This window comes from Dermochelys coriacea, chromosome 2 (genome assembly GCF_009764565.3).
Source record: "Dermochelys coriacea isolate rDerCor1 chromosome 2, rDerCor1.pri.v4, whole genome shotgun sequence".
NCBI lineage: Eukaryota > Metazoa > Chordata > Testudines > Dermochelyidae > Dermochelys > Dermochelys coriacea.
In genome coordinates, this window is record NC_050069.1 from 215529866 (window position 1) to 215540901 (window position 11036).

The window sequence follows — 11036 nt, forward strand, 5'->3', positions numbered from 1 at the left end:
GTGTTTCGCACCAGTGCTGTAGTGTCTTTTACAAGGGGAACTTCACTGTAAAAAAAAAAAAAAAAAAAAAAGACATCTGTAACTTCCCATAAAGAGCTGTCAGTACAGTACAAATATTGTGTTTTTATGAAGACACTGCTTTCATGGAAGTCTCTGATATATGGCCTAAGTATGCTAATTCCCAACATCATGGCAGCCAGTCATAAATACCTTCCCTTTACACTCATTTGACTTTACTAGCCAGATTCTTTTGCCTTTGATGAGTAGTCTAAAGGAAAGGATGTGCATGGATTTGGAGCTGTTAACCAACCTAGAATCATTTTGCTGTATTCCCAACTGATTGGCTTTAAGAGCTCAGATTAGTTTTAACACAACATCCTAAGTATAGTAAATAAATAGAAAAAAATGTGACTTTAAACATCAGTTTTGTTGCTGTACAATTCTAATGTATCATTCAAAACAATGTTAAAGGCTAAAGCCTGTAAGATTTCCTGGACATACAACATAAATTCCTCAAAACATCCATTTGTGGTTCTATTACTGATGTTGTACAATGTGTCCTGCTGTGACAGCTCCTTGGCATTACTTTCAAAGCTCTAAAATATATTCCACTTATCACTGCAGAGGAGACATCAGCATTCCAAGCTCTCACTTCCTTTCCAAGTGAGAAGTTACCTCATGCTGTAGAATTTTCTGTAGAACTTTCATGTTAAGAGACCCAAAGATATGTTTGGGACACTCCATTACAGCAGTAACTCTAAGGGTGTTAAAATAACTATTTTTTCTCTTCTTCCATTTTCATAAAATACATTTACTTTCAATGTCAATGGCATATGCTGATTTAGAATCAACTGAGGATCTGATCTGATATATGTATAAGAGTTCTCATGTCTCTTTTAGTCTGTGGGCAATTGCAAAAGCAGATTGCCTGCAGTTTGCAGTGCTTAGTAGCACACCAGATTTGCAGGAAACAAGTATTCTCTTATACCAAAAAGGAAACCAACAACAGGGATTATAGTAATACGTATGTGAGCCAAAAAGGGAAGTCATTATCAATATTTATTATTTAAAAATTTCTAATATGGCCTTGCATATATCGGGGAAAGGCTTGAGAGGGGGCATTGAAACTGGAATTGACCGGTTTAAAAAAAATGTACAGTTGTTTCTTATTCTTCCATATTCTTGTTTTTGAATGAAAATTTCTTGTTTCATTGTCCCTTTTCCCAAGTACTTGGCATATTCCGAAAAATACTTAGAAAAAGATGAAAAAAAATAGGAAGGAAAAGTGTGGTTCTGTGTTAAGGCACAAGACTGTAAATAACATAGAAGAGAGAGGTTATTTTCTGAGCTCTCTATTAATTTGTGTCTGTTGTTTCCCTGGCCTCAGTTTCCTCATGTGCAAAATAGGGATGATATTTATCTCACAAGAGTGTTAATGTATACATGTCTCTAGGGAGCGTTGAGATCCTCCACTGGAAGGCATTGTAGTAGTGCTAAGTATTTCATGTAACCATATTAACTTATGACTGTTACAGGGGTTCTCAAACCTAATTGCACCGCATCCCCCTTCTGACAACAAAAATTACCTACACGACCCCAGAAGGGGGTCCGAAGCCTGAGTCTGCCTGATTCTCACTGCCTGGGGGAGCCAGAGCCAAAGCCTGAGCCCCACTGCCCTGAGTGGGGAAGGGGTCAAAGCTGAAGCCCAAGGGCTTTAGCCCCAGCCAGGCGGCCTGTAACCTGAGCCCTGCAACCCAGGGCTGAATCCCTCAGGCATCGGTTTTGGCTCCGGCTCCCGGCAGTGAGGCTCGGGCTTCAATCCGAGCCACAGCAAGTCTAAACCAGCCCTAGCAACCCAATTAAAATGGGGTCATGGGGTCTAAACCAGCCCTAGCGACCCACAGTTTGAGAATTCGCTGTCCATTCCTTCCCCTATTGTTCCTTACCCTCACGTTTTACTTCATGTCTAAAATTAGAATGTCAGCTCATTGGAGAAGGCAAGTTTCTTTTGTATTTGTTCTGTAAAGAAACTAGCATCCTGTTGGGTGGTACACAAATAATGATGCTATTATTTATTAGTGTTACAGATAACATCATTAGCCCTCAGTGACCATGTCTTTGTTCTTATTTTAAGGTAAAAGTTTGGTTCCAGAACAGACGAATGAAATGGAAGCGGGTAAAAGGGGGCCAGCAAGGGGCAGCAGCCCGGGAAAAGGAACTGGTGAATGTGAAAAAGGGCACACTGCTTCCCTCAGAGCTTTCTGGAATTGGTGCAGCCGGCCTCCAGCACACGGGGGACTCACTAGCGAACGATGACAGCCATGATAGTGATCACAGCTCTGAGCACGCACACTTATGATACACAAAGAGAGGATCCCAGCTCCGTTCTCAGGAAAGAAATGCTATGATGGCACGCCTTCCCCGGGCATCGTTTACGTATGCAAGTGACTCTGGCAGTGATTTTTTTTTTTAAAAAATGGTTATTAAAAATTCAAGCTTATTGTGTCTGCTTTTCTTGATTTTTTTTAGATGGTTTACAGTAATTGCCATGTCTTAGAGGTGCCTCAAGAGTGGGAAGCGGAAGATGAATTTGCTTTGAACATTCCAGATTTGTTTGTCATGTTTATGGACAGCGGGCAGGTATTTTTGCTTTAGCTTGCACTGAAAATTACATTGCTTTCAACAGAGGTTATATTCTGAAAAACCACAGTGCCACAAAATCACTGTCTAGTGGATAAGAAACTTATTTTAACTCTGTAAATATTTATCTTACAGCATTTTCCTGTCTTCACTAATTTTAGTAATGCATTAATATTAGCTGATGGCAATAATCACTCATGATGATAAACGGCTTCTTGTCTCTTTATTTTTGTTTTGTTGTCCCAAAAACAGACAATACATGTAGACACTTGTGTTCAAGTAAAGAACAATACTGTAATGTCTGATAGGGCACGTCCTTGTACCACAGACAAAACAAACCTTATGTTGCATTTACTCTCAACTGCTGCTAATAGGGTATTATTAAACTTACCTTGCTCCTCAATTCTTCTTATCTTATAACTGCCAGAATGATTTTTAGGATCATAAGGATAGTCCAGTGACCTGCCAGAAATAACATCATGTTCCACTCGTGTTAGGAATTTATTTCCACCTCCCCCACCCCCACCCCTAAAAATGTACACGTTACTTCTACATCCTCGTTGAGTATGTTGGGAAGCATTCAGCAGAAGTATTGTTTCTTCATCTTCTGATTTTAAAACCAGAAGATAAGTTGAGTTGGCTGCTTATGTTGGTAGAAATCAAAATTATGATGATAACTCTGATACTATGTCCCAAGTGTAAATTTAAGATGCATTACAGACTTGTGTGTACATACAGGCGAACACCAAAAATCAAATCTAACAAAACATTGATTGTACTTTGTAAAGAAAAAATGTTTAATAAATGATCCTTTTTAAATAATTCTGGTCTGCCTATAGTGATTTAATGGGAAACTTGAAAGTGTTCCTTTAAAAGTGCTAAGTAGCTCTAGCTTCACGAATCTTTCTAAACCTTGTTTTGCTTTGGGCAACATAAATCTATGTTTTCAAACTTAAACTTGATCTTGGATAAACCTTCTGCCTTGATCCATTTGGGAAACTCCTTCCTTTAGCAGGAAAAAGCAACCCTCAGCTAATGATGGCTTCAGCCAAGAACAACAAGGGCACATTAAACCATTTTCCAAGATCTGAGGCAAACATTAAAGGGATATTTTGTCATAGAATATTAGGGTTGGAAGAGACCTCAAGAGGTCATCTAGTCCAATCCCCTGCTCAAAGCAGGACCAACACCATCTAAATCATCCCAGCCAGGGCTTTGTCAAGCCGGACCTTAAAAACCTCTAAGGATGGAGATTCCACCACTTCCCTAGGGTAACCCATTCCAGTGCTTCACCACCCTCCTAGTGAAGTAGTGTTTCCTAATATCCAACCTAGACCTCCCCCACTGCAACTTGAGACACTTGCTTCTTGTTCTGTCATCTGCCACCATTGAGAACAGCCTAGTTCCATCCTAGGGTAGTCATGGGTTGTGGAAATGGAGAGAGAAAAAATGGTAACTGCCCAGAAAGGTTATGTAAACTTACATTACCTTGCCTTTATAAAATAAAGCTGTTCAAGACATAAAGTTATTGGCAACATACCTCTTCACCAAAAAGGTAGGAGATTAATGGGGATGAAAATAATAAAATAAGCCAGAGCATCCAAAGAGAAATCTTTAAGCTAAGTACCAATTAGCATTTACTGAAGATTAACAGTCACGTGAATCAAAAGAATCCTAGACATGATCAAGAACTTTTCCAGTCCAATTCCTTTCTAACTCAGGTTTGTTCACTATTACACACTAACTAGTCTTGTGATCAGTCTAGTTTAAATGTCCAAGTGATGGAGCATCCACAACTTCCTTTGGGAGACTATTTCACATTTTAGCATTACCCTATAGAGCCTAACGGATCATAAAATTACCCTATATCTATCAAATGCCCTCGCCACACAAAATGATTTAGATGGAGTTGGATAAGGAGGAAATAATAAAAAAAAAATACACATCAATACCATTATTACATGCAAATAATGACAGAGTAAAAGCATACTCTTATTTTGACCTTCATCTTCCCTTGTGCCTTTTCTCCCCACAACTGTTCGTTGCTGTCATTCATATATGTCTAAAATTAGACTGCACATTTTTCAGGATTGAGACAAAGTCTTGTATTTTGCTCTTTAAAATACCCAGCACACTACAGGCAGTGCAAAAATAATAATTAGCGATGTAGGACCAGTTTCCACCACCCCATCACACTGACTAGTACCTTACTTTGTGAGGAGCTTCACTGATTTTGGTGGGGACACTTGCAGAGGAAGGTAGCATCCAATGTGATTAAGGGTGGCAGAATCTGACTCATAGTGATCTCGCTGCCAGGAAGACTGTCTTGACATTAAGGAGATTCATTTTCTCTCCCTTAATTTCATCCCATTACTCTAAATTCTAAAAGGTGATGACTAGTAACAACTTATTACTTCTAGTGAGAGAAAAATGATACTCGGGTATGTTTTTTTTAAGCCAACATGAAATATGCCGTCCCTCTGTATGATTGAAGTATGAAGTCAGTAGGACACGTGTACAGTAAAGTGTGTTCCACAGAGTTTGCAGGATAGGGCCATGCATTTTAAAATAATCTGTAAAAAGAAAAGGAGTACTTGTGGCACCTTAGAGACTAACAAGTTTATTAGAGCATAAGCTTTCGTGAAAGCTATTAGAGCTTATGCTCTAATAAATTTGTTAGTCTCTAAGGTGCCACAAGTACTCCTTTTCTTTTTGCGAATACAGACTAACACGGCTGCTACTCTGAAAATAATCTGTAACGCTTTAAACACAAAGGTCCGGATTGTATAAATAATACCATGACCAGCGTTCAGAGAAGTTTGGAGGCCAATTGCTACAGGATAAACGCAGGCCTCAGGAGTGATTTGTACCAATCAGGGTATTGGAGGGAGCAGTCCTTCGGCCTCACCAAATGCAGAGCTTGATACTGTGTCTAGCCCTTACACAGAAGGTACAAAAAAATAGGGAAGGCTCCTTGCACCCTTCTCCAGTCATACCTGCCAAAGGACCCAGCACATTGTGGCTAAAACCTCTGTAATAATCTGTTTCTCAATTCATAGAGTTCAGCAACATGACTGTTAAGCACATCACTGGCAACAACTAGAAAACCCACCGAAACGTACTTCTGGCCATGCTACATTTGTCCATACAACTTAGATGACTGTGATGCCATAGCCGCCGTTTCAAAACTGCACTGTCCTAGCGATCGTTAATTATTGTGAATGATTCACCAGAGCTTCTAGGGATCCAATAATGACAACAGAAGGAGAAGGGTTAGGGAACTTCCCCCATGATCATAGGGAGCAGCAGACAAAAGAACCTGCATTGTATGTTTTAAAAACAATTGACCACGTCCACTGCCATTATACAGTACTTTCAGTTCAAGGCTTACGATACTCCTTGAGCCCCAGCACAGAAGGAGTTACAGGAAGAATCCACTTCCCTGCTTATCCCATGAGTGACCTGGAGTGAGGCTGTACAAACACACAGGTTGTAGTTGTGGCAGCCCCCAGGAAAGGGGTTGCCGAACATTGGCAAGGCCTCTGCTGGCTGTGAACAAGTGTACTGGGTTGCTTTGTTCTTTCTTTGAATCCCCTGGTTGCAAAGACATGGTCATTGAAGTGAGTGGGGTTACACACAGTACGTAAAGATAAGTATGTATGTAAATATTAGTAGGAACGGAGCTCTTTTGCATTAATTAAGCCAGCCCTGAGACCAGGGCTTTGGTTTGAACTTAATTTGAGGTTTTATTTTACTTTCCCTAGCTAGTCTATCTGCCCACTGGTTTATAGGACGGGATTAAGTACATTTAGCATTTTAACCATAGTATGTATGTGAGAGGTAAGTCTTTATTTTACAGATGGACAAGATGAAGCACGTAGAGATTGTGACTTTTCCAAGATCACATAGCCATTCAATGGCTGAATCAGGAATGGAACCCAGCAGAACTGGCTTTCTGTCCCTGGCTCTACCCACTAACTAATGAGCTTTCCTGCATCTGAAGACATTGCACTCTTATGGTTTGTGGGAGATGCCATGGTATAAGTTAAGGACAAAATGTCAGCTTGAGCCTCCTTTCAAATGTCCTAGCTTTAGTCAACTTGTGTCTCTTGTGTGAACGTGTATTTAAGCTGGCACAAATCGAGCACATGCAGTGTTTAAGATATAAGATTCCGGAATTTTTTAAGAGTGATATTTAATCAGTTATGTGCTATATGGCTTGAAAGGGAGAATTTTGTATGTGCTATTGTATGTGTGTGGAGATATCTTGGTTAGCATTCATTTGCTTTATGGTATATTTATTTAAAGTCACTTTGTGTTTAGGGCACACTGGGTTTTTTTCATGCTTTGAGGGCATTTACTGGTGAAGGCCGCATAGTGGGGGATAGATATAATAGTAATTTATATCTGTTAATCAGGGCTGTTGGACAGCACAATCAGAGCTTATCAGTGTCACCTGTACAACAAAAATATTCAAGGAATGTTAGTCTCCTATTACATTATTTAAAAAAACCACATCAATGTATTAAGGAAAAAAATGGTATCTTCTCCGATCAAATTTATACCACACTACTAACTCGCCATTTCTGGTTTTCTGTTCCTTCTCAGAATATTGATAAAAGCCAAAAATACTCAGAAATAATCAGTGCCACATTCAGAATGAATGCAAATTGATTATTGTAAGCAAAAAAAAAAATTTAAACAGTTTTTTAATTTAAATTAAATTTGAAATGTATAGGCTATGTTAAGGTGTACATTTATTAGTTATTAAAATCATTTAAATTAAATGTAAAATATATTAAGCGATACATGTTTGCTGCCAAGTTTTAAAGAAAGTCAGACCACTGAACTGGAGGAAGTCACTTGCTAAGCATTTGGAACCAGTGTTTATTGACATGCTAAACCAGCTTTAGAGCTACAGTAGCCTCTTCAGCGGTTGCAGGGAGAATTTTTCTTCATTTCAGTTTATTCAACTAGTACAGTTCAATGGATAGTTCATTCAAAGTTTAAAAAACAATTGGGAGTTGAAAAAACAGGAAAGCCTGGTATTTCTCTTCGAATCTATGAATTAAGACTAGGTATGAGAGGATCAGATCTACTAATTCTAAAATTGTGAAGGACATTGTGACCAGAAACTATAGATAACATTTCCTTTGTTTAATAAAACAGTTAGTTTTAAATGCAAAACATGTTTTGGAAACTTTTTTCTCTTATGCATCCAGCACATTTGAGGTAGTTATATTTAATAGTAATTTTAAACAACTAAAACACTGGTTTTATGCATTTTAATTGACTGTGGATTTCTGTCCAAATAGAGCTTCACACAAATGACAAGTAAAAAATTAATCATCTAATTAATTAATGCATCATTCACTATTTTCTAACATAGTAAAAAAATGTAAAAATTAAGAATATGACTGCGAATTAAGCTATCTATGTGTTTTAAATAAATATAGTATACTGCCTTGGTAAGCAAAAAGAAGTACCAAATTTAGAGAGAAGGCTATATTTAGTTGCAAATCAACATGTTTTAATGGTTACTAATCAATGAAAATCAACCTTTCTTTAAGAAAATAGCTAAAAAAACACATTGCAAAACACAATTAAAATTGAAGATTTAAATCAAGTTTCCTGCTGACTGATTTAAATCATGATTAAAATCGGTGATTTAAATTATTTTGATGTAAATCAATCCACTCTGATCACATTTATTCCAGAAATCTGCAACCCACTTTGACACAATTGTCTGTCTGTGTAGAGAGACCCAATATTAAATTAATCAAGGGTATTGCACGTGAGAATGTAAGTGTGCTGGCAGGGCTATGCTGTGTCACACACACACACACACACACACGCACACAAACACAACCACACCCTCTTCAATTTTTTCTCAGAAGGGTCCAAAACAGTGTCTAAAAGTTTAGATCCAGATTTTCAAACATGCCTATCAGCTCTGCTGATTCTCAGTGAGAGATTTTTGGGAGCTGTGCAGTTTTGTAAAGCTGGCCCCGATGTGACAGAAAAACACAGAGAATTTTTCCTAATGTCATAGAATAAATTATTAATTATTATATCACTCATAGTGCATTAAGCGCTCTCTACTCATGTAAGAAGACACCATTCCTGTCCTGATATCTGAAATACCATAACATAATTTTCATCTTTGGAAATTTTATGCAACAGTTGCTTTTTTTTTAAATGACATTGAGCATGTTTTGTTTAATAACTGTATGTATGAAAAGTCCAGTTGAATGACCCAAGTAAAGAACTTGTTATGTGGTACAGGGAAATAATAATCATTAGCTTTTGTACAGTGCTTTTCTTCTACAGATTCCAAACTACTTTTAAAAAGAAAGGTAAGTATCATTATCTTCCTTTTACAGATGGGGAATTGAGGCTCAGAAAGGTAAATTGATTTGCCGAAGGTCACCTGGCAACAGGTAGTACTCTCTTGACTCTCAGTCTAGTGCCCTATTAACTGGTCCACACTGACTTGGTTTTGATGTACCATTTGCAGAGATTATTGAGATCCAGCACACCATGGCTGGGGTGAATGCAAAACTCTTTATTTTCAATTTACATAGATGCTTACCTCTTATTATATGTGCCCTAGTGGCTACTATCGATAGTGGCTCTAAACATTCCCATATTCACATCATTTACCCCCATAAACACCCTTGGACCTTGATGATAGCCTGCTTAAGTCACACCCTTCTGGGCAACATCCATGCTTCCCTTGGAGAGCACTTGGGATCCATGCAGGAGAAAAGTGAGGGAAATGAGCGGAGTGATTGGGAGTATGCACATCACCCCCACTCACATACACACTATGGCCTTTCAGACAGGCTGCAAGATAGTAATGCCGAGCTATGTTATCTTTCGACCAGATTACTTGAGTGGTGGGGTTCTTCTTGTAAAGATAGGTCCCCAGGTTAGCCACTGGCTATAGAGCCCTTATAGCAAGATTCAAATGGGAACCAAGCTGTTAGGAAGAAATGGGAAGGAGAAAGGAGTGTTCTGGGGCCTGGAGCATGGATGGCCCGACCCTGCCACTGATCTCTCAATATTCATGTGGCTCTTAAGGCTTGTCTACCCAGGAAAACGATACCAGTCTAAGATTGGAAGTGAATTTAAAGTGTGGTAATTATACCCATATAGCTCACTGTGGAGACATTCTTGTTCTGAGATAAGAAGGCCTTTTGCTAGTTAAGATTACAGTGCTTTGGAAACAGTTTTTAAGATAACCCCCCCCCCCCCCCAAAAGACACTCTTATCCAAGAATAGGAGTGTCCATGCAGGAAAGTTATAAAGACATAACAATAGTGGTTTAACTATACCTGTATAACTGGAAGTCACTGTATAGGCAAGTCCATAGACATCCACTGCATTTGTGGACAAACACCATATACCAATGAAAATATCAGTGATAAACCTCCACAAGGAGAACCTCATGGAGAAACTCATTCCAGCAGATCTGCCCATTGAGGAAGGTGATGAGGCCCTTCTTAATTTACAGGAAATCCCACCTGGTGAAAAAATTACTGGCCTGTTGGCATGTTAGAAAGTGTTTTATGATCACTCATTGCTTGTCATCATATTAGAGATTAAGCAACCCAGCAATGTTATTCCTTATTCTTAAACAAATACAACATGATCTTATGTCAAAAATAAGGTATTTGCTTTACGAACAATATAGAAATGTATTGGCCTCAGAAGTTTCACTAATATAAATGTTGTGTTGTAGCAGTGAATTATAAAATGGTATTTTAATATCCTTTGCTGCTAAACAATAGAAAACGGTATTTCTTTTCAGAAAAAGAAGGCTAAATAGCGAGATGATTTTGATATTATATTGCACCAGTTCTGCTTATCTTATTCAATTATGGTAGCATAGCGTGCAAAATAATTATTTTAATATATAATGTATTGTATATTATAGGTTTGCATTTTTTTTAAATATAAAAGTATACACTATTATGGCTAACAAAATAGAAGGGCATTCTTAGCCATGATATAACCAGGCACAATGCCATACATTTACACCTGGGCTAGAATTTGGCCCTAAGTATTTTATAACAGTTTTTTCAAGAGCAAAATTTGCAGATCCAATAGAAGATATTTAAGTGCTATTTTTACATTGTAGTGTGATATATTGTCAGAGAGTTGTCTAATTGATTTCAAATGCTATGAACTTAATTCTCCAGTCCTCTAGAAGGTCTATGATTGATTTCTATGGGAGTTTTGCCTGCCTCGTGACTGCCTGACTAGTTTCTGTGTCATTTTTGTGTGCTCTGTAGAAACTCATTCACATGGTAGCTATCAAATCCAAAAATGTTTTGAATAATATGCAGGGCAAATATCCATTAACCATAGGTAATTTTTAATATCTGTAGACA

At 38.1% G+C, this 11036-nt stretch overlaps 1 protein-coding gene across 2 annotated transcripts in view; it reads left to right on the plus strand.

Moving 5' to 3' along the window:
* MEOX2 (mesenchyme homeobox 2) overlaps positions 1 to 3163 on the plus strand; it is a 72693-nt gene extending 69530 nt beyond the window's left edge. For both annotated transcript variants that reach the window (XM_043509229.1, XM_038390845.2), the window contains exon 4: positions 2135 to 3163. In XM_043509229.1, coding sequence (XP_043365164.1) covers positions 2135 to 2359 — 225 coding nt within the window. In that variant the 3' untranslated portion in view covers positions 2360 to 3163. The remainder of the gene's footprint in view (positions 1 to 2134) is intronic.
* The last annotated feature ends 7873 nt before the right edge of the window (positions 3164 to 11036 follow it).